This window comes from Gymnoscopelus braueri (genome assembly GCF_963280865.1).
Source record: "Gymnoscopelus braueri genome assembly, chromosome: 10".
NCBI classification, from domain to species: Eukaryota; Metazoa; Chordata; class Actinopteri; order Myctophiformes; family Myctophidae; genus Gymnoscopelus; species Gymnoscopelus braueri.
The window spans coordinates 7,991,067-8,016,066 of NC_137611.1; the positions used below are offsets into that span (position 1 = coordinate 7,991,067).

Consider the following 25,000-nt stretch of genomic DNA (forward strand, 5'->3'; position numbering starts at 1 on the left):
ATGTACCTGCGATAGTATCCAGTGAAACCAGGAATGAGCAAACCTGTGGAATGGTCTGCGGAACTGGCCAACTCTGTACATGGCAATCTTGTGTGGCCCAGGAAGCTTTTGGAACAGAACACATTTGTCAGTATGAAAAATGTGGTGAGTACACTATCACATCATCTAAGTGCACCAAGGCAGATTCTGTTATCACACTTCCGAGACAACGCTGCATCAACCTTTGAAAAGTGGCAGGAGCATTATATAGGCCAAATGGCATGCGTTCAAATTCGTACAGGCCAAAAGGTGTGCAAAATCCAGTTTTCTCCCTGTCATCTTCAGCCACCTCTACTTGCCAGTAACCACTAGCTAGATCAAGTGTTGAATAATAGTTGGCCTTAGTTAGTGCTGTGAGAGTTTCCTCAATCCTAGGCAGAGGGTGGGGTGGGGTGTGTGTGTGTGTGTGTGTGTGTGTGTGTGTGTGTGTGTGTGTGTGTGTGTGTGTGTGTGTGTGTGTGTGTGTGTGTGTGTGTGTGTGTGTGTGTGTGTGTGTGTGTGTGTGTGTGTGTGTGCGCGTGTGCGCGTGCGTGCGTGTGCGTGCGTGCGTGCGTGCGTGTGTAGGACTGATCTTTACTTGTGATGCGAAAGATGTGAAAACACAGAAACCAACTGTGGACATTTCTGTTCTCCTCCCTTGATGATTAATTAAGAACCCATTTAGACGTGGAAAGCCCATATGTTATTAGGGGTGTTGGAAAAAATCTATTCATGTAAGAATCGCGATCCTTATTATCAACGATTCAAAATCGATTCACAATTTCCAAAAATCGATAAAAAAAAAAAAAAAATGCTGGTTAAAGTTACTGGAGTTTTTACTCTATGTTGTTTGGGATATGAAATGTAAGCTTACCATAATCACAGTAAATATTATCATGTCTTATTCATAGTCATATTCAAGGGCTTTTCTTTTTACTAACTCCAGTCACTTTCAGTTCAACACAGCTGAGGTGTGTGCTGACGCTCATTGATACTCGTTAATGTTATTTGCATCAAAGCAATTATGTTGTGTTTCTGCATCGAACTACACCTAATCTAAGAGTCCATCCAAATGAAAACAATAATTTGGATTAAACTGATTAGGTTTTTTTTTGGTCAAAATCTAAAAAAAAGTAACTAGTAAATAAAGTTTCCAAATAATTGTAGCGGAGTACACGTACAATATTTGCCTCTGAGATGTAGTGGAGTAGAAGTAAAAGTGTGAAAATTGGAAATACTCCAGTAAAGTAAAAGAAATACCTCAAAATTGTACAGTACAGTACTTGAGTAAATATACTTAGTTACTTTACACCACTGGTCTCTTGCCACAATTAAGGATGGTAATGCTCTGTGACTGAATCCTGAAGCTTCAGCGAAGGGGAAGGTCACTAATGGGGCTGATGATCCACTCTATAAATACAGAATCAGAAAATCTACGTTTCTCACATGTACTTTATCTCCAGGTAAAATTATTGAGACCACTGGTAAACAACTGCAATTCAAAGATTTATTCAAGCAATAAGCAATATGCATTTATTATTGCAAACAATGTGCACCTCAAGGACACACCAGGCATTTGCAATGATTGTATTATTGATTATGTAGATCACTGTTTCTCAACCAGTTGTTCATGGATCACTAGTGGTCAATAATCATCTGTTTTAAATGTTTTAAAATGTAAAAAGTAAATATATTTCCTAAATCCATCATATTTCAGAGAAAAAAAAGATGAATAGGCATGTGGAAAAAAGTTTGAAATCAAATATTGACTGCTTCATATATTTCATTTTGCACCAAAAATCATTGATGTAGATATACTGTTGGTGTATGACAGCGGTGCGGAACTATACAAATCCGTTAAAAATGTATGAAAAATGAAATAAAATAGAAATGACTGAGTTAAAGGGATATTTCACTTTCAAAAAAAATGTTGGGTCATTTTATCGTCTACTCAGGCTTGTGTGAGCCCCCGGACAGTTTTTAAGTTGCTTGATTCAGCATTTAGATATTTGATATTCAGTCACCAGAACCAAGTCACCAGAACCAAGGACGGGTGTTTTAGATGAATCTCACATGGTAAAAATTTTGTTTGAAGTTACAATGGGTTTGTATAGAAAGGGGGCGTGTCTGATAAACTGTCCTGGCTGCCTGAGTAGACGACAAAATGACCAATTTGTTTTGAAAGTGAAATATCCCTTTAAGCCTTTTTATATACTATGTATGTTGTGTGGAGATGGGGGTGGGCAGGTCCTTGAGGATTGTTTGAAATATATGCTAGTGGTCCAGTGCTCATAAAAGGTTGAGAATCACTGATGTAGATGACAGCTAGAGTAACAGCAGTTTACAGTTTAGTTGTCAGCGATAGTCCTGTCCATCCAGGCACGCAGGTTAGGGACGTAGGCGAAAACACCAGGTGTGCTGGTAATGCAACCTTTCTCCACAAAGGATGTCACACCAACCAGGTTCCAGGCTCCATTCTTCTTACAGACCAGGGGTCCACCAGAGTCACCCTGAAACAACAAGCAGTTGTGTTTACATTGCTTTTCATGTCTAAATGTTTCATAACCAAATTATTATTATTATTATTATTATTACCCTTATTATTATTATTAGTAGTAGTAGTAGTAGTAGTAGTAGTAGTAGTAGTAGTAGTGGTAGTGGTAGTAGTAGTAGTTGTAGTGGTATTATTAGTATTATTTTATTATTATTTATTATTATTATCATTATTATTATTACCCTTATTATTATTATTAGTAGTATTATTATTAGTATTATTATTAGTATTATTATTATTATTGTCTCCGCCGAAGGTGGAGAATATGTTTTCGCTTCGTCCCGCCGTGTGTGAGCAAACATTGTTAGCCAAGCTAACATTGGGCAAGCTCCACGTGACACGTGTCAATTTGTTGACACCAATGCCTCTGATTGGCTAGAGGGACGCGTGACGAAATAAAATTCTATAAATAGGTGTGTCACTTCAAAAAGCCATTACTTTTTGAAGTGAGGTAAAACAGGATCAATCAGACTTGATTGGAACAGTACCTTCAGTAAGTCCAAATCACCCGTCTGTGCGTGTGTGTTTCCCTCTGAGAACACCTAACATTGGTCAAGCAAAGGCGCAGAAGGCCAAAGCTAAGAAAGCATACTCATCTACAATTGTAACACAGAAGAGGACTAGAGTTGAAATGATCCCACAACAAAGCCGAAGTCTTAATACGTGTCAATATGTTGACATCAATGTCTCTGATTGGCTAGAGGGACGCATGACGAAATACAATCCTATAAATAGGTGTGTCACTTCAAAAAGCCGTTTACATTTTTGAAGCGAGGTAAGACAGGATCAATCAGTCTTGATTGGAACAGTATCTTCTAGTCCAAATCACCCGTCCGTGCGTGTGTGTGTCCCTCTGAGAACACCTAACATTGGTCAAGCAAAGGTGCAGAAGGCCAAAGCTAAGAAAGCATACTCATCTACAACAGTAACACAGAAGAGGACTAGAGTTGAATTGATCCCACAACAAGGCCGAAGTCTTAATACGTGTTAATATGTTGACACCAATGCCTTTGATTGGCTAGAGGGATGCATGAGGGATGCATGACGAAATACAATTCTATAAATAGGTGTGTCAACTGACCGCTTCTAAGGATGAGAACGCCATCAGTAAATCTGAAAGACACTACATATTCAGTCGCCCCTGCAGAACACCAAAAACCACGCGCATTCTATCTAGACGACAAGTTTGAAGAATTGGCAAATCCATCAAAGTACCCTTATGGCCGTGGTGGTTTAAAAACAGAAAGAGAAAAAGACATCACACAGAGAAAATATTTTAACCAACGCCTTTTGCATTATGATGATGATATTATGAAATTAGAACATTCCTAGAGAACTATGGTTAAAGATAGGGTAGGTGATTTCATTTGATTAAAATAGCACGGGTCCGCTGGCGGAGACTTGTGCTCCGAGGAGCACATTTTCTAGTTATTATTATTATTACATTTTTGAGTTTAGCTATGGCATCTTTATGTTTTCCTCTTTTCCTTTTCTTTCGTTTTTTCTTTCATTGAAGGCTGTGTCACTCACTTGGCAGGTTACAGATCCAGCAGCTCCTGCACAGATCATCCGACCGGTGATGGAACTGCCCCAGTGGTTGCTCTTGCACTGATCGTGGCCGATTAGGGGCAGACAAACTTGCTCGAGCTTGAGAGGTAGCTCAGGACCTGAAAGACATACACACAATTCACTGGTTACGTTTGAGACACCTCTATGTGTCACAGAGAATGACACATTGTTGTTAAATAGTTGTAGAGGTCTTAATGTTGTCCTTTTTGACAAGAAAATACATTTGATGAACGACTAAGTTAGAGCTGGAGTAGCTCTAACTTTGTTATTTTTCATTATACAAGTTCGGATGAAGCAATATGATTGGTTGAAATAGGCTCTACCCGACACACCTAATCAAAATATAAAAATCAGCTGTGCTGATCAGACAGAACATTTGAATTTCTATTGCATATCTTAAATACAATGAGATTGAGCTAATAGTTAAGTTTCGTTTCTCTATTTGTCCAGTCTGAGAAAAGTTGTCTAGTGTGGATGAGTAAACAAGGACTCTGTCTGTCTGTCTGTCTGTCTGTCTGTCTGTCTGTCTGTCTGTCTGTCTGTCTGTCTGTCTGACAGACCCCATGTAAATTATTTCGAGGATAACAGAGATAACACTATAGCGGAAAGGTTGTTATTTTGAGAGGGAAATGTCCCGCGATATAAATACATTTTGATATGTTTTATTTTGATGGTTACTGTTGTATAATCACAATATTACACTTGAGGGTGTGCTTTACCTAGTCCATAGAGCCCTTAACAGGCGACATCACACTGATAAGAACCAGTATGCGTGCAACCAGTATGCGCGCAATGAAACCCATTCTGTCAGGTCTCGCCTGGACGCGCCTCACTAGCCAACACACAAGAGGGGGTTGGGGTGTACTGAAACCAGCGCACACCGAAAGAACAGGTTGAGAATTGATCGCATGAAACAATCACCTGTGCATCCAGTCTCAGTGTTGGTAAACAAATAATAGGTATATTTATTGCCAGTGATGCTAGACTGCATCACTGGCTTCCGAATAATCACGGTAAAGCACACTCTCTCATATAATATTGTTTAATTAAATAGCAAGCTTTGCAGTTTTTACCGTTATATTCTGAACAAGAGGTTTCAAACTGATATAATAATTGACAATTGTTGATTGATCCTATTCTAAATGTTGAAAGTTAATCTGCTCTATTAGTTTGCATTGCAGAAGCCTACTTGTCACGTGTACATCCTACTCTATGCTAAATGATTGAAAATGACTGGTAGACTGTCCAGTCACTGTGGTTGATGGAAGGAAAGTGTGTTTTCCTGTCATTCACTCACCTTGGTAGCGGGTGTACCCCCAGCCAGTGGCCACACACTCCATGCCACCATAGAATTTGTCACAAGTCTCAGCCACACACACGGGGGACACATGCTCGTTCATCTGGGCAGGGTATTGCAGCTTGATCAGTGCGATGTCATAGTCAAGAGTTTTGTTGTTCCAGTTGGGGTGATTGAAGACCTATCAGGGAAATTACACATTCAGCTTAGCTGTTAGGAGAGATGTTTACATCGTATCTAAATTACATTTTAGCCTTTGCATAAGCTTGCACGGTCGTCAAGGCAAGGGCAAGTACTACGGCTAAGGTGGACTCTCCACAGTTTGGGAGCCAGAAGGGAGAAGAGTGTGGGACGTGTGGAACGTTGTCCCGGATGTTTTAGGGAAGGTTCTGACAGCTTCCCTGTGTTAGCTGATCTGAGTGATCAGGTCCGGGAGGGGTCCTATAGGGTTGGATCAGGCTTTGAAGATAATGGGGTGCCATAACTTTGGTTGCTTTGTAGGCCAACATCAGTGTTTTGTACTCTGTGCGGTCAGCAACTGAGAGCCAAGAAGGGGGGAGACATGTTACATGCCTGGGGGCCAGTAAGGAACGAGTCACAGTGGTGAGGAAGGGTCTAATCCTTCGAATGTTATTGAGTGTAAAAATCTTTTTGGGACTAAACAGCAACTTCAATGATAAATGTAGGTCTGATAATGATACCATGCATCTTAAAATCATGTATACTTTACATTATTCCCCACCATTTTCCTTATTATACTTCATTGTTATTACATTTTGGAAAAGACTTCCCATTTAACATTGAGCTGCCCACAATGTTTAGCTGCCCTGCCCACTGGACCTGTATCTGTCTGGGGGAAGGACACATACTGTAGGAAGTGGCCAAACCCCCAAAGGGAGCTTTTATTTTCTTATAAAACAGACTCGGAGCACTTACCTTTCCAATAATCTTCTTCTGGATTTTTTTTGTGTTTTCGCGGTCGTGCAGACCCAGGATTACACGGTGAGATTTACTGAAAATGGTTACAAATAAAAGATGATGGTGAGTTGCTTAAGTCAAAGTGAGTGAGTGAGTGAGTAAGTACACATTATCTCTACAGCCATGTGATCAAGAGACGGATATGTCAGATTTTCCATATTCCATCCTGATTGGCTAAGATTGGCATCTAAAGTTTGCAGGAGTGGTTTGCTTTGAACAAAATGCCTCAAATCATGTACTCAGCGCCCGATTGCCGTGAAAGGCAGAGGAAGAATTGCCAGCCTTTTCACATTGCCTATTATAGAGGCCGATTTTTGCAACACAATTGTTTGTTTTATATTACGGCTACACAATTTTGTCCAAACATCACGCAAATATTATGTCTATAGTCATGTGATCAAGACGAACCAGATTTTTAAATATTTCATCCTGATTGGCAATAACTTCATCAACATTAATCCCTCAACTTCTACAGATCCCACTCACCTCTATAATGGTGAGTGTATATATACAATATATATATATATATATATATTTTTTTTTTTATTATATATATATATATATATATATATATATATATATATATATATATATATATATATATATATATATGCCAATTTGTCATATTCACAAGGTTATATATCAATGCTTGTACTATCAAACATTTTACTAGCCAGTTAAAACACGGTACACTTATTTTATTTTGAATACCACATTTCACGGGCGCAACGCACAAGTAGTTGAAGGTTTGCCTTACACTTAACACACTATGATTTTTTTTTTTACTTCATCCTTTTGTGATTTGTTCTGTCCATCTTAGTCAATAAAACAAAGATATATTGTATTTTAGTCATATATACATCTTGTACCTGATCTCGCAGTGGGCAGCAGTCACAACCCAGTTCCTGCCGATCAGTGATCCACCACAGAAATGAGAGCCTGAGTTGGTCTGAAATCACATTGGTTTCATTAGCAACAGTAGGATTTATGTAACTTAGAGTGTTTATGAAATGGCAAAACATCTTCCCTTTCTTTCATCCACCTACTCCCACCCACCCGCATGCACGCATGCACACTTATGAACACAGAAACACATGCACGCACACACGCACGTACGCACGCACGAACGCACGCACGCACGCACGCACGCACGCACGCACACACGCACGGACAAAAAGGATTTTTTTTTTTTGTTCAATTATATGTCATAGAAAAGAAAATACACATGGAGTCAATGCACTGTCCAGTCTATTAGTGTGTGGATAATGAAATGTTAAATATAAACAGCGTGTTGTATAATGTACCTGCAGGGAGGCCTGCCAAGGCCAGGAGTGAGGTTCAGCCTCCTCACCATTGACGATACCTAATCCATCACTGGGGCATGCAGGGACTTTTGGTTGGATGGCAGGAACACCACAGCCTGAAGAACACACACACACACACACACACACACACACACACACACACACACACACACACACACACACAGGGACAGATTTTTTTAGCAATTGTGGGGCTCCAAGCAATGCTCAACTTTATGGGAACCCACTAAACAAAAAGGAATAAAATAGAGAGAGTATTATAGCCACAGTGGCATATTGTTGATTATATGATGACATAGAGGGGAAAAAAATATTTGCTGCATGTGTTGTTATAGCCTACCTTTATTTATGCATGTTTAAGGTGCACTTATATATGAGAAATTTAATCAAAGCACCAGTCCTCTCTGTCTTTTCTGTCTGTCTGTCTGTCTGTCTGTCTGTCTGTCTGTCTGTCTGTCTGTCTCTCTCTTCATCCATGTGATTATTATCACATACTGTACACCCCCAGTCCCCACCACAATTATATACTGTACAGGTATGGAAAAATATAAATATATATTTGATTCACCAGGGTGGGGGCGAGGTCCCTTTTGCATCAGAGCTCCACTGCTTTGCTGGTTTAAAACTGCCTCTGCGTACACACACACACACGCATACACACACACACACACACACATGCGCACGTACGCACGCACGCACGCACGCACGCACGCACGCGCGCACAAGTCTCAGCCACACACACGGAAAAAACACTTCATTATTGCCGTTGAAAATCAATTCATTCAACCTACAGTATATTATAGTGTGAATGGTGAAGGTACGTAACTGCAGCATGACACGCACAGCTTTTGTAAACAAATTACAACATTACAGAACTTTAACTTCTTGAGCCTATTTTAAACTTCATAACACGGTTTCCCACAAAACTTGCAACAATAGCCAATCTAAAAGCTAAACATGTGAAGCGTTGTGAGCGTGTATTTGGCCCAAATGATCTCCTTTATATTTGGGCCGAATGTAAAGCAGTGAGAGTAAGATTTTTCTAATGATTTGGCAATTTTCTATTAAATGTATTCTGTTTTTGTTTCTATAGCCAAATTCCGACCCAAATTCCGACCCAAATCTCTGCTCACTCGCTCACCGGAGACCGGAGAGCGAGTGAGCTCTCCAAGCCGCTTGGAGGTCAAACAGTGAGTGTACACCGAGTGTGGGCTTCTTGGACTGTCTCCTCGGGCTATGGGAGGGAAACCTGTCAGCAGATGGGGTCTTTAATAAAAACGGCGTACCGCAGGCTTCAAGGGGATGTTTTAGAACCGAGTCGACAAAACTTGTCCTAAAATGTAAACATAACGCACCTGCATGCGTGTGTCGAACGGTTTGAGGACGAAATTTATATACAGTATGTCATTCTTAATAATAGAGATCAAAGCTACTGAAGCAACAAATTAAATAATGGGTTGATTTTTATTTATACAATCATGCTGTGTGTTGTGCGAGAAATATGAGAAAAACAGCATCTAATAAACAACATGAAATGCAGGAGTAGCGAGTGAGTGAGCAGGAGTGAGGAATTGGAATGTGTCCATCAGTCCAGCCGGCTTGATTCCTCCTGACTCGCATATAATCCTCTCCTCCTCTCTCGGCGGCGGGACTAGTGCGCGAGTGGAGGACGTGGAGGACGCGAGTGGAGTGAGCGAGTGTGGAAGTTGGGGTATTGGAATTTGTCTATTGTCTCAGAGAGACTTCAGCCAGACAGGCTGACTGGTATTTGCAATCGGCTCTGTCACATGCGTCTGTTTGACCAATCAAACGATTCTATTCACAGCACATCACAGACTATATCTGTGCTGGAAGGTGATGTGAGGTTACCATGGTTACAATGAGTGGACTGACTAAACAATACTTACATTGGGTGCGTTCGGAAATGCGCACCGGGAGCGCACTCGCCTATTAGTTTGTATTGGCCAGTGCGCTTAGTGCTATATTTCCGAACGCACCCATTATGTGCTGCCTTTTTTGTCTGACTTAAAGATTGTGTTTTAAAGATTTTATGTATTATTGCGTATCATTTTTAAGTGGTTTAGGCCACATTTTCATTTGCACAACATGGCTATTTTATATTATGTTTATTTTTAGTGGATAAGCATTTATCATTTTATATTTTACGCATTTCAATTAAGTTCTGCTCATGTAAACAAATAATCAGATCATATGAAGTAACTTGCTTACTCTTACTTAATTATTAATTATTGGGGTGACTTTACTTCTACCATTATTATTTTAAAGAAACAAGGCCTTTAATAGAGAACAGTTTTTGGCTTCTCTACCCACCTGTGTCTATGGTTCCGTTGCCAACAACCACTTCTTCAGGGGAACGCACATAGACTGCTGATGTCAGGTGTGAGCCTGTTGAAAACATGGAGAGTACCAGTCAAAGCTGAGCAAAGCAACTAAAAGGTGGGGAAAAAAGTGGTCCAAGTATGTGACTCAGGTCAGTTTTTAGAAAAACAAGCTCACATGATGAGCTTGTACTTTAGATCTGCTATTTTTGAAAAATCAGGAAATGTGTGCATATCTTTGAATATATATATTGTTCAAAGTAAACATTTTTAACTCAAATCTTTTCAGCTGGGGGTCCCTGGAACAAAATATTTTGAGATGGGGGTCAGCGGCCAAATACACATCATTTTTGGGGTCCTTGACATGAAAAAGTTTGAGCAGCACTGATATAGCAACATACGTTTTTCAGATAACTGTTAGGATTTAGAAGACATTTGTAGAATCGGCTTCAGGTCTTAATAGGTTAGTTAGGTGGTTTTAATATAGAGTCATACTGTACCTGAGCTCCACAGCAGAAGGAACATCAAGGTTATTTCATTCATATCTGTCTGTCAGGACTCATGCACTTATGTCTGTAGCTGTCAATAAACATACACTGATATGACTGTACACTGATATGATCCAATTAGTCTTCAGTCTGAACCTGACCTTCACTGAACAACACTTACTGTCTTATATCTCTGTAGTTGTCACGTGTCAGCTCTACTCATTATGTATTCATCAGGGAGTGGTTTATTTTCTTAATGACATTCTGAGTGGGAGAACACAAGCATGCGTGCACACGCGCACGCATGCACGCGCGTGCGTGCACACACACACGCACGCGCACGCACACACACACACACACACACACACACACACACACTGTTCTCAATCAGTCTTAATAGTGTATTAAAGAAAACATGACATTGATGGACAGTATGTAGTACCAGGTTATGAATGATCACAAACACAAAAACATGAAATGTTAACATTTGTAATGTGTTGGGCTTCTCAGTACGAGACATCTACATTAACCACCAGATCAAGATCTGAGGTGTTCTGCTACTTGAGTGTGTGTTTTTTTCTGCCTTCAACAGGGAGAGAGAGAGAGAGACACACGTACGTACGTACGTACGTACGTACGTATGTGCCTTAACCACTAGGCCGGTGGCGCCCTGTGTGTGGTTTTTTGACAAAATCTGCCGTTTTCAAAATTGTGCTTAAGCATCAGAAAAGCAATGCGCTAGATATTCTGTTAGTTACACAGACCATAACCAAAACTAAAAAGGGAAGTCAAGGTGAGAACCGTTAGAAAGTGTTAACCACTGCTGACTTCATTTGATTTGATTTGCAAGACAGTTTATATATGCATGATGTGTTAGTTCTTTCCATGGGAAAGTTGACAGTTAGTTGTTGTGCTGGTGAGGTAAGAAACCCTAGGGGGGCTTATGGGAGAACCACACCGTTTTACATTATGTACAAATGAATTAAAATGACTTTAATTCACTGTTTTCCCTCTTATTAACGTGTGGAAGACTTCACGCTGAACTGCATAGTGAATGATCATAAACAAAACAAAAAGTATAAATATGCATTTGTGAATATTATTGAATATTAATGAAATCACTTATTATTTTCTTGAGGTTTCTCACATGGCTCTGGAATTAATTGAGCACTTTAAAGTTTTCTTAAAGCGTCTTAAAAGAGTCTCTGTGTGCATTCTCAGGTCAGGTCATGTTTGTAGGCTGCTAAATGCCCAAATTGTCAATTTCATTTGGGGTTGGAAAGTTAGCTGTTTACTGTAAACATCAAAACATGTTGACATGATGTATGTGTGAACTGCTTACTTGAGCAGTGTGGTTTTAACACCAAGCAAAGGGACCAAAGTGACTCGTACCCTGACATTGTGGTCAGCTGAGGTTCCAGAAGCTGCTCACTTTACTTAGAAAAGCTGAGAAAAAAACACGTCCACAGTAACCAACTGCTGACATTTACTTTCTCCTCCCTTGATGATTAATTAATATTATTTTCAAACCTAATGTGAAAAACAGGGCACTGTTCATGCCCTTGAATTTGAAACGTCTGTAACTCAAATTGCAGTTCCGAATCCTTTAAAGTATTATTTTGAAACATTGATCTTAGTTGGCTTTGTCCTACAGAGAGAGACAAATCTCCCATCCCATCCCATGGCCAGAGATAATCCGTCCATCCGTCCGTCCGTCCATCCGTCCGTCCGTCCGTCCGTCCGTCCGTCCGTCCGTCCGTCCGTCCGTCCGTCCGTCCATCCGTCCGTGAACAGTAATCACTGGCACCGCTGGACCGATTGGTTTGAAACCTCCACTCCCAGTAGCTAGGCCAAAACAACCTCCACCCCGATGTTTTTCAGATTGGTCTGATGGTGGCGCTATTCTCTTAATTTGTTTATATGCACAGGACATATTAATGTCCTTTGCAAATAATGCATATTAATGACCAAAACATGTAAATATACCGGAGTTAGCAAGAATGCAAATTTCCATCCGTAGTCCTCGGATAACAGGCCTCTAACAGTCTGTTTCATGTCGTACAGCAATAATATTAAAGCATTATCGTCGACAACCCCACAGATGTCTGACACTTTACCTGGCGTGGCAGCATGTAGTCATGTACCTACGGACAGTCGAGTTCCCCCTTGATCCATGTGAAGCCCGAACGCATTCCACTGTGGCCCCGGCCATGCATGTTTTTGGCACACTGTGGAACATGCACTCCTAGTCCCACATTGTTTGTGAGTGGGATTATCATATAGCCTATCATGTGGGAATAATAATCTTTGTCAAACTACACAAATCGCACCAAAGTGTAGGCTATGTACATGATTGGAATACGTTTTTGAATATCAATTTCACCCAGCACCATTTATATGACTAGCGGGCGCCCTGGAGAAGGATGTGCGTTCCTGTTTGCAAAATAAAAATCCTCTTGCAAGCCCTTATGCTGTGCTAGGTCTCAATAAAGCCAAATGTCGAGACATCTTGTGACGGCCCGAAATGGTCCGCGAGCCGCCTGTCAATCACCCCGTTGTCACCCTGTTGTCATTAAATGCCCCGGTGCTGCCACCTGCGGTGCGAGAGAGTGAGTGTGAGAAGTGTGGCCGAGGAAGTCAGCACAGCACCCTCTGTACTCACAGTGTTTGTGCCGTTCGTAGCTGTAGAATACAACTCTCGTAGACGTATTTATGATTCTGACGTTTTCAATCTATGAGAGTTGTAGGGTTCACCCCCCATGGAGACAGGGACTTTCAGCACTATACCCCGTAGACACTCCAAACATGTACAAATTGAAAATAAAGGTGCTTAGTGCTTACCCCCACGCCCCAAATGTTAACTCACGCTATCGTTTAATGTAATAATCCATATCTTTCAATAAAGAAGTGTTTTAATGCCGTCTGTGGCCGATTCTGTCGGAAGTTCCCAATGGGCGGTAGTGACGCGCCCATTTGGTGAAAACCGGAATTACACTCAATGTAAACAGAAAGTAAACGAGGGTGAAAAAATGGCGTTCGGCCACAGACATTAAAACACTTCTTTATTGAAAGATATGGATTATTACATTAAACTACTACCCCGTAGCGAGAGTTAACATTTGGTGCGTGGGGGTAAGCACCTTATTTTCAATTTATACATGTTTGGAGTGTCTACGGGGTATAGTGCTGAAAGTCCCTGTGTCCATGGGGGGTGAACCCTACAACTCTCGTAGATTGAAAACGTCAGAATCATAAATACGTTTACGAGAGTTGTATTCTACAGCTCTGCCGTTCGTTTTAGACCGTACAAAAGTGTTCCTAGCCCTCCGTGAAGTGGACGTTAATCCCACGGCAGAAGGAGTCACTTGCACCCTGAAATCGGATCCTCAACAACGGTGCGATTCTCCGCTTTCTGGCCGTTCCTGCTGGAACAACAAATTGTTTGTTGTGACTGACACGCAGGGAACCGTTCCAGATCACCTCCGCTACCTGCGTTACTGGTATTTAATTTGAGCTCATAGGCCTATTCTTGTTTTGGGGAGAGTGAACTTTTATTTTGATTTGTTTGTTCATTGTTTGGGGAATCTAAAAAGCAGCCGATCTACTCGTTGAAGAGGATTGAACATTAACGTTGCGTGCGTGCTGCGTGCGTATTCAGGACCGGGTACGGACTATTAAAGCCTGTGGTACGAGACTTTATTTAGTAAAGGACTTGGTTTGTGAAGGAATGGTATGGTGCGCTGTTGTGAACTGATGGAAATGCATTGAGTTGTGATTTGGATTGAAACGAGGGGTTACAAACGTAACCTGGGTGTTGTGATTTTGTGAATAATATTTTTGTTTCCTTTTGCTTATTTTTGAATGTGCTGATCAACTGGTTGGCTTTTGGTTTATTTTTGCGTGATGAATTGAGTTTTGATGAACTGATTGAACTGATTGTGGGTTGAACTTCACTAAAATAATTGCAACTGAATTTAAGACGTGTTTTGGTTTATTCTCAATGACAAGGGTTTATATTTCATATGTAAGTCCTTTGTGTGGTTTTCACTTAAAAAAACTCAGATGAGGAAGAACTCACTAATACAAAAAAAGGAGGAATAAGGAATATTATTTCTCTGGTAGACAGAGTCGACCTGGCACCCCTACGAATAGGCTACAAATTAACCAATTCAGTGGAAACCGTTACAATCTGAATAACTTATCGTTTTAATCTCCTGTTTAAATGGGTGACTGATTAAGCATACCTCGCTTTTAAATGCTTGTAATTTTGTCACCTGTTAACCCCGTAATTACAACAACTACTTATTTATGTTAGGGATACTTGCTTAGCTACTTAAGATGTTCAGTTACATCATTTTAAGTGAATATTGGCTGCTGCATAATGTTAAAATGCTGCTCTGCACGTCTGCAATGGAACAGACAGGTGTAGTCTGCACGACCTGAGACAAGTCGACATTGTATTTTTACAGCCTGTGCAAAATTTTACATGGAAGTGTGTTCCCGATCACAGACACAGGTTGTGACTGTTTAAACTCTGATTTAAAAAGTTGTTTCACAGTGGAATATAATTTTATCACTCTGTCGACATCTGTAGGAACTAGCTTTATATTTTTCATACCATGTTGGTAAATAGGTCATAAATACATGGTGTCTCCTGTAACTATTAAGGATGGTGATGCTATGTGACTGAGTTCTGAAGTTTCAGCGACGGGGAAGGTCACTAATGGGGATAATCCACTCTATAAATACAGAATATCAACATTTCTCACATGTACTTTATCTCCAGGTGAAATGATTGAGACCACTGGTAGCCAACTGCAATTCAAAGATTTATTCAAGCAATTAAGCAATAAGCATTTATCACTGCAAACAATGTGCACCTCAAGGACACATGCACCATAAACGTATGTATTCACTCATTGATTCATTCGTATACCAAAATCTGTTTTAATTGGACAAAAATGCTTCTCAGGTCAAATATTGATATGCGATTAAACATGCGATTAATTTAGATTAATTAATTACAAAGCCTCTAATTAATTAGATTATTAATCTAGTTGTTAGCCATGGTCTGGTCCATCCAGGCACGCAGTGCTGTGATGCGGGCGAACCCAGCAGGTGCAGCGGTGATGCAGCCTGGCTTGACCCAGGAGGTCACACCAACCAGGGTCCAGGCTCCATTCTTCTCACACACCAGGGGACCACCAGAGTCACCCTGAAACAACAAGCACTTGTGTTTTTAATGTGTTTCATGTCTAAATGGGCGGCAGTCAGTGGCTCAGGGGTAGAGTGGCCGCCGGTAGAGCGGCTGGATGGTTCCCAGTTTGATCCCGGGCTCCCCCAGAGTTAATGTCGAAGTGTCCTTGAGCAAGACACTGAACCCCTAATTGCTCCCGATGAGCAGGTTGGTGCCATCGGTGTGTGAATGATGTATGAATGAATTAACCATTATAAAGCACTTTGAGTAAGTGAGTACTATAAAAAAGCGCTTTAAAAATATATTATTATTACATTATTGTTGTGGTTGTTGTATTATTATTATTATTTGTCGCTCGTGGCTGGAAGTATGCCTTGGATTGTGACATGATAGCCAGTAATAAAATCCTCTGCAGAAATGGGAGTTTTTACTTCCCGCATCTTGCTGTTGAGCTCTATAGCATCTTGATGTTTTCCTCTTTGTTTTTTTCATGGACGTCTGTGTTAGGGTTATGTCACTCACTTGGCAGGTTCCAGATCGAGTAGCTCCAGCACAGATCATCCGACTGGTCAGGAAACTGCCCCAGTATCTCTTGCACTGATCGTGGCCGATGAGGGGCAGACAACCTTGCTGGAGCTTGAGAGGTGCCTCACGAGCTGAAAGACATACACACAAGTCAATGGTTAGGTTTGAGCTCTTAGACACAGAAGTTTGTTGTTAAATAGTAGTAGAGTAGTAGCCTTAATGTTATCCTTTTTGAGAAGAAAATACATTTGTTTGTTAACTAATTTAGATCTGGACAGCCTACAGTATAGGCTACGTTGTTACTTTCAATCCGGCAAAGCAACTGTGTCATTTTAGTTTTTGCCATAGATATATTAAGCTATATTATTATTATTATTGTTATTGTTATTATTATTTGTTTATTTTGCACAAAATGGAAGTTTTTTAACTTAAGGTTAGGATTTAGAAGATGTTTTTAGAATTGGTTTAAATGGATTAAATCGTTGTGAAGCTTTGCCGTTTTTAAAGCAATATTCTGGACAAGACTAACATTTGAAAGTGAATTTGCTCTATTAGTTTGCTCTACAGTAACCTACTGTACTTGCCACTTGTAGGTTACATGCTGCTCTATGCTAAATCATTAAACTATCTGGTGAAACAGTCCAGTCACTGTGGTTGATGGAAGGAAAGTGTGTTCCCTGTCATTCACTCACGTTGGTAGCCCCACCCAGTGGCCACACACTTCATGCCAGCATAGAAGATGTCACTAGTCTCAGCCACACACACGGGGGACACATGCTTGTTCATCTGGGCAGGGCTTTGCAGCTTGATCAGTGCAATGTCATAGTCAAGAGTATTTCTTCTGTAGTAAGGGTGATTGAAGACCTATCAGGGAAATTATACATTCATCTTGGCTTTTAGGAAAGATGTGCAAAAAAAACAAGTTGTTGCTGCTGCTGCTTGTTGATTGAATGTCTGGCTTCAACCATGTTTTACAAGCTGGAGCCAGGAACATAAAAAATGCCAAAGAATTAAACAGAAAATGCCAAAATGATGAGCAGGTTAATGGAGAGGACCCTGAAAAATAATGTCCCTATCAAATCTTATAAAACTTTATTACACGGCTTGGTTGAATGCTTGATTCTGATTGGTCATCAGCGGTGTGTTGTTTCTGAATAATGACCGGTGAACTCAATAACAGACCGCTGTCTAATCAAAGATTCAGAGCACCTGCTCATACCAATCTGCGTTGCTTGATTTTTGCCGTATCCAACATGGCAGCCGTGTAAACAAACACACACGATGTCATTTACAGCTAAACATTGCTCTCAAGAATGTTTTTGAAAACATTTGAAGCGAGAAATAGTAAACACATTTGAAGACAAACAATACTATGCAAAACATCATATATATACTAGTAGTAATAAAGAAAAAGATAAATATGTACAGTAAACAGTTGGGGGCGGGGGCAATTCTGGTGATAAGCTTTTATGGCGTTTTTGGAGGAGGGTAAGGAGTCACACTTACAGTAGCATTAGAACAAATTTAACCGAGCAGGGGTTAGGAGAGTTCTATGTGAGGCCAAGCAGTAGCCTGACCACCAGTTTGTTTTGGTATGTGCTCCAGCTAGTGTCCTCAGTGTATTCCTACTGACCAACCAGGAGACCCTGCTCAAACATCTTGTTCTTTGGTTGACTTTTTTTGATGACTTTGGATTTTCCTCTAAGATACAACCCAGGTAGGTAATTTATTCTTTCCTTCTGATAACATTGTCACCCACTTTGACGTGAAGTCTTTGGCCTTGGAGAGGTTCATTCTGGACCCAAAGAGAATGGATTCAGTTTTACCCAGATTGTCATGTGAATGAACAAAACAATAAAATAATGTGTCCCTATCAGATCTTAGTAAAATAATGTTGTGTCCCCATCAGATCTTAAACAATAAAATAATGTTGTGTGTGTCCCTATCAGAACTTATTAAAATAATGTTGTGTGTCCCTATCAGAACTTATAAAACAATAAGATAATCATTTGTCCCTATCAGAACTTATAAAACAATAAAATAATCATGTGTCCCTATCAGAACGTATAAAACAATAAAATTATGTTGTGTCCCTATCAGATCTTATAAAACAGAGCACCTACCTTTCCAATTCTCATGATCTGGACATTGTTTGTGTTTTTGCGGTTGTGCCGGCCGAGGATTAGACTGTGAGATTTACTGAAAATTGTTTGAAATAACAGTGAGTTGCTGAACTCAAAGTGAGAGATATATATATATACACACACACACACACACACACACACACACACACACATGTCCAGTATGTATACTGTATATATATATAATGAGTTCAGAGGGAGACATTGTCTGTACCTGTTGATGTTGCAGTGGGCAGCAGTCACAACCCAGTTCTCGTTGATCAGTGATCCACCACAGTGATGCCAGCCGCTGTATCCCTGAATTCACATTGGTTTCATTAGCAATCGTAGGATTCCTCCGTAATTCAGCTATTATGAAATGGGAAACACCTTCCCTCACCTTCTCTTTCATCCACCGACTCCCACCCGCACGCACGCACGCACGCACGCACGCACGCACGCACGCACGCATGCAATTATGTCATAGTAAAGAAAACATACATGGAATGAATGCACTGTCCAGTCTGTCAGTGAAATCTTCTTCCTTCTGTCTCTATTTTACTAGGAATCCAGGGGGACAGTGACGGAGTAGAGAGGATGGCCGTAGCTCCTGAGACTGCGCCCCCACCCTGAGTCTCGCCCTACCTGGGGTTCCTCATCCCGTTCCACATTCATCTCATTGCGTTTCAATAAATTGTTAAACTTAAGTAGAGGTGTGGTCTCTTAATAGTGAATGAAATGTTAAATGTTTAAACAAAGTGTTGTTTATGTACCTGAAAGGACACCTGCCAGGGCCAGGAGTGAGGTACAGCCTCCTCACCGTTGACGATACCATGAAATCCATCACCCGGACATCCAGGGACTTTTGGTTTGATGGCAGGAACACCACAGGCTAAAGAACACACACATACACACACACACACACACACACACACACACACACACACACACACACACACACACACACACACGCACGCACGCACGCACGCACGCACGCACGCACGCACGCACACGCACACGCGCACACACACACACACATGTTGTCGGTACATACATTACAAAAAAAAAACTTCAAATTACTACTTTTACTGCTTTGCATGTACCTTTGTGTTATTTTGTTAAGATTGTGTGTATTATTGTGTATTGTTTTATTTAAGGTGATATTGTTTAGGCCATATTTGAATACATATATTTTTGTATTTGCTAATTTCTATTGGACAAGCATTTATCATTTTATATTTTAGACCTGACATGATTATACAAATAAAACAACATCAAAATCATTGACACTTGTTGAGTGCAGTTTCTGGCTGATGTACTCACATTCTGATGCCAGAGTTGTGCCTGTTGAAAAGATGGAGAGTACCAGTTAAAACTGAGCAATAAAATGACTTCATCGTATTCTGGACCAATGATGACATTTGATGTTGTGAAGTTGTGAGTGACACTCCCGAGGCTGAATTGTTTACATCAAATTTGACAAATCTATGAGTCAAAATCAAAAATACTTTCCACCATTGTCTAATGCAGGGCTGGGCAACTTTGTTCCACACTCACGCCAGATGGCCTCATTGCATACTATTGGGCAGACACCGTATTTGAACATTTTTCATAAATGAATGCCGTACTTCGCCATTCTACGTCACACAAAAGTAGCAAAAATAGCAGATCTATAAGCTGAAAACGCGTCTCAGAGTGACGCGTTTTGAGCTTGTATATCTGCAATTTTTCGTATTTTTGAATTGGAATCCTGAAAAGTAAAAATGTTATTTCATTTCAAATGCATTTAGTTATACTTATGTTAGCTTTATGAACTTAAATACAAATGCATTGGACATGAAAAAGACAATAGAATTAAGCTACTACTATAGACTGAAGTAATTAAAGCGGGTCATGTTTGCATGATTAGAATTGTAACAGCTGAAATCAATAATATATCATTATTCTGATATTAACCTGCGGGCCGCATTAAGTGAAGGTGGGGGCCGCATGTGGCCCCCGCGCCGCCAGTTGCCCATGTATGGTCTAGTGGTAACATTAACGCTCATCGCAGCCGGGATGATAACCAAACTGTAAACTACAACGAATGGAACTCAAACAGAGACTAATGTAAATTATTTATTATTTTAATTATTACTAATTATCTCACACTCACAATGCAACAAAAAAATGCCGAAACTATGAAACTGCAAAGCCCTGGGGTGGATATTGAATAAAAAAAATTTAAGCTGTTTACTACTTTGAGCCCATGAAAAGCTATCATGCTGTATGTCCTTGTCATAATATTAGCCTTTGAAATATGTTGTAGTTGGAAGTATAAAGTATACGGAAAATGGAAATGCTGAAGTACAAGTTCCTCCAAACTGTACTTATCAAGAACAAAATTGCACTTATTAAGTACAGTACTTTGCTACATTCTCAGTCACTTTCAACCACTGCTCTTTGCCTTGCTTATTGTAAGTTATAACTTACAATAAGCTAATGGTTTGAGGGCAGCACCACAGGCTGAAGAACGTGTATACACACGCACACACATGCATGTTGTAGGTACATACATTACAAAAAACAGCAACTGCTGTTTGAAATCGATTCAACGTAATGTATAGTGAGTGTGTGGTGTGTATGCTGCAGTCTGATTGAACACACATTTGGTAAACAAATTACAATATTACGGCACATTAACACCACTTAAGCCTATTAAGCCACCTATTTTATTCTTTGTCATGAAAGAGTGACAGCAGTGTTGATTTTGACAGCAAATTTTTATAGTATTTTGAATAAAATGTAGTTTTAGTCATATTTTAGTCATCTGAAATGTTTTTGTAGTTTCAGTCGATGATTTAGTCGACTAAAATGTATTTTGGCGGTGCCTTGATGGCGTCTTAATGGCAGATTTTACACTTGGTCGCATGCTGAAAATAGCCGATCTACAAGCTCACAACGTGTCGCAGCAGTTGACAAAATTGGCAATAATATTTAGTGTTAGTTTTAGTCATCGTAGCTTAGTTTTTATTTAGTTTTCGTGAAAAAAGGTAGTCAATGTACATTTGTAGTTATTGTAAGTAACTTACAATATGCAAGGTAAACCACATGATGCCTAAATTGTAATATCTTTCACATCGTCCAACAAGGATCGTTAAAACAGAGTCGTACTTTACCTGAGGTCCAGAGCAGAAGGAGCACAAAGGTTGCTTGATTCATATCTGTCTGTAGCTGTCAATACAGATACAGTGACATGATGCTCAGATCCAGTTAGTCTGAACTGGACCTTCACTGAACAACACTTATTGTCTGAAATCTCTGTAGTTTTCACATGTCAGTGTTACACGCCCAATCATTGCACACAAACATTGCATCAGCTACAGATCTCTACCTGAATGGGGTGTGTATTATATAAGTTGTGTTTCAGCCGTTTGTGTAGAATTCCCATACTCACCGAGGGCGTGGCGGTGTCGTTCAGAAGAAACCTATAGTCTATTTATCTTTATAGCACTAACTCAGAAAATGAGGCTTTTTGGAAGATTAAAAGCTTCCCTTTATGTGCTCAGTTCATAGTGGGATTACTTTGATTGATTTGATTCTCTGCAACAGAGAGGATAAAATTACTGCTGCTGGTGTTTTTGAGCAGGGCGATCATTGCCCAATAGCAGGTGTCAGAGGCACTAAACAAAAAAGAACACAACCACGAAAAATCACCAAGAGAAATTTTAAATCTTTTAATGAACAAGCATTTTTTAATGATTTATTTAACACCTCAGTTATTCCAGATGCTGAATTAGCTCTGGAACATTTCCAGAAATCCTTTCTTCCCATTGTCAACACACATGCACCCTTAAAAAAGGTCAGTATAAAAAATAGACTAAGCCCTTGGTTCTCCCCAGACCTGTCAGCTCTTTTCAAAGACAGGAATAAAGCCTGGTTATTAGGGGAGGTGACACATTGGACATCATTTAGACGCCTAAGAAATAAATGTACAGCTGCAGTAAGAGCGGCCAAATCTACTTACTACCTGGACTTAATTACAAACTCCTTCTTAGATCCAACCAAATTCTGGAAATAAAAAATCCACCACCCCTCTCCCCCCAAGTGTGAAAATGTATAGTTCTATGCATGGTTTCAGGACCAAATGAAATTTGTACAGCATTTAATCAACACTTTGCCAAAAAAACTCTGTCAAAAGATTGGCTGCCTACGTATATAGAAATAAAACTAGTTTCCCATGCTCTGTAGGAAAAGGATTATCGAAGCCACATTTCTATCTGTACTGAACTATGGTGATGTAATCTTCCGTCATGCAGCCGCCTCCACACTCAAGCCCCTAGACTTACACTCAGCTCTGAGGTTCATTACTGGTGACAGCTACAACACTCATCACTGTGCCCGGGGTTGCCAGATCTGCTAAATATAATTTCCCCGCAAGATTTTATTTGAAAATAGCCGATCTACAAGCTCACAACGCGACGCATCCCGACGCGTTGTGAGCTTGTAGATCTGCTATTTTCAAATAGCTGATGTATATGTTAAAGTGCTCATGTGGCCCATAGTCGCTTCTTTTGGGCTGGTTTTCCTAGACCTGGTTGCTTTTTTCTCTCACAGAATCTGGCAACACTGACTGTGCCCTGTATGATAAGGTGGGCTGGTCTTCTCTGACTGAGAGGCGCAATAACCATTGGCACCTCTTTATTTATAAAGCCCTTGTTGAAATCTTAAATAAAGGTTGAATGAAAAACAATTGTGTATTTAACAATACAAAATACAAATACAAAATACAGATGTAAATACAATCTAGGAAGGTTTCATGTCTGTCTGGTCAGATTTACAAATGCCTTAATTTAGGCTTGTCCTAAAATAATTTAGAATATAGATTAAAAAGGAGGAGGTTCCATTTAGATCTCATTCAGCCTGAAATACAGGCCAGTCTAAATTTGAATGTGTTGAAGGAGAGTTTTAGTACCAGATTGCATGTGTGGACTGATGAAGTGTCTCAATCCCCCCCCCCCCCTTTTTTTCTCCTTTCAAACCCAAAGCCATGAACGGTCGAAGCGAGTTACCACTTGCACACATGAACTGACAGCTTGTGCCTCACCCTTCATTTGTCTTCAAGCTTGTCAACATATGGAAGCACAAAGTGCTCTAAAATCTCCTGGTATATGAAAAAAACACAGTGTTCCAACACCAGCAGATGGCATGGCATCGCAAATCATCACTGACAGTGAAAACTTTACACTGGAGTCAACACAGCCATCTACCAGGATATTTTAGAGCACAGTTGTGCTTCCGTGTGTTGACAAGCTTTATGGAGATGCTGATTACCTTTTCCAGCAGGACTTGGCACCTGCCCACTGTGCCAAAACTATACTAGTAGATGGTGTACTGACCATGGTATTACTGTGCATGTAATATTCTAATATTTTGAGATATGGATTTGTGATTTTCATGAGATATATGCCATAATCATCAAGATGAAAAAAAAATTGATTTGAAATATTTCACTTTATGTGCAATGAATCTAGAATATATGAACGCTTATATTTTTTTTATCATATTACGGAAGAAAATTTACTTTTCCACAATACTGTTTTTTAGAAGGATCTGTATGTGTATATATATATATATATATATATATATATATATATATATATATATATATATATATATATATATATATATAATATCACTTTTATATCACTTTTATTAAATTTCTGCAGACAATTACAATTGAAGCATGTTGGCTTCAACTGATGCAACATTGAAGCGATAACGTAATGTAAGCCATTAAATCCTTGTTTTTAACGGTAGGTGGCCGGCAATTCAACATACGTCAGAATCGATAAGAGAATTGATAAGCCAACACCTTATTGATTTCCCATTCAGGATAACTTTGGAATAGATTCCGTGACCGTGATGTAATTGATTCTCGATCCCCATCCCTGCTTGCCATCAGCAAATCAAATAAATGATTGAGAATCTCTGGTAGGCTATTACAGCTGCAATTCCAAGATTTATTCATTCAAGCAATAAGCATCACTGCAAACAATGTGCACAACAAGGACAAATACACCCAGTCATTTGCATTGATTGTATTATTGATTATAGATATAGTAACAGCTGAGCTGTGTAGGCGGTAATGGTAAATGGTGCATTTATATAGCGCATTTGATCCAAATCGCTTTAAATACAGTAGATTGTGCATTAAATTCACCCATTCACACATTCACACACCGATGGCGGAGGAAACCATGCAAGGCACCAACCTGCTCATCGGGAGCAATCAGGGGTTCAGCGTCTTGCTCAAGGACACTTCGACACTAACTCCGGGGGAGCCCGGGATCGAACTGGGAACCTCCCGGTTGCCCTCCGGCCGCTCTACCGGCCACTCTACCCCTGAGCCACTGCCACCCCCATGGTCTTGTCTATCCATCCACGCATGTAACTGATGCGGGAGTAAACACCAGGTGTGTTGGTAGGGCAGCCGTCCTTGGCAAAGGAAGTAATACCAACCAGGGTCCAGACTCTTCTCTTCTTACACACCAGGGGGCCACCAGAGTCACCCTGAAACAGCAAGCAGTTGTGTTTTTAACCACTTGACCACA

The 25,000-nt window shown here is 40.2% G+C and overlaps 2 protein-coding genes across 5 annotated transcripts in view; both read right to left on the reverse strand.

Annotated features, from left to right (window-relative positions):
- The window catches only part of LOC308092937 (chymotrypsin B-like), a 62,173-nt gene extending 51,443 nt beyond the window's left edge, over positions 1-10,730 (reverse strand). The window contains exons 1-9 of one of the 2 annotated variants that reach the window (XM_080439096.1): positions 10,578-10,729; positions 10,070-10,144; positions 8,307-8,369; positions 7,721-7,836; positions 7,286-7,365; positions 6,375-6,450; positions 5,439-5,619; positions 4,103-4,239; positions 1,512-2,528 (exon numbers count right to left, since the gene is read on the reverse strand). In XM_080439096.1, the coding sequence (XP_080295222.1) occupies positions 2,367-2,528; positions 4,103-4,239; positions 5,439-5,619; positions 6,375-6,450; positions 7,286-7,365; positions 7,721-7,836; positions 8,307-8,369; positions 10,070-10,144; positions 10,578-10,620 (933 nt within the window). In that variant the 5' untranslated portion in view covers positions 10,621-10,729 and the 3' untranslated portion in view covers positions 1,512-2,366. Of the gene's footprint in view, positions 1-1,511; positions 2,529-4,102; positions 4,240-5,438; positions 5,620-6,374; positions 6,451-7,285; positions 7,366-7,720; positions 7,837-8,306; positions 8,370-10,069; positions 10,145-10,577 lie in introns of those variants that run through there. The other variant, XM_080439097.1, reaches the window with a different exon arrangement.
- Positions 10,731-15,059: 4,329 nt separating this feature from the next.
- LOC308092940 (chymotrypsin B-like) overlaps positions 15,060-25,000 on the reverse strand; it is a 26,941-nt gene continuing 17,000 nt past the window's right edge. For 2 of the 3 annotated variants that reach the window (XM_080439101.1, XM_080439102.1), the window contains exon 8: positions 24,535-24,959. In XM_080439101.1, the coding sequence (XP_080295227.1) occupies positions 24,786-24,959 (174 nt within the window). In that variant the 3' untranslated portion in view covers positions 24,535-24,785. Of the gene's footprint in view, positions 15,781-24,534; positions 24,960-25,000 lie in introns of those variants that run through there. The other variant, XM_080439103.1, reaches the window with a different exon arrangement.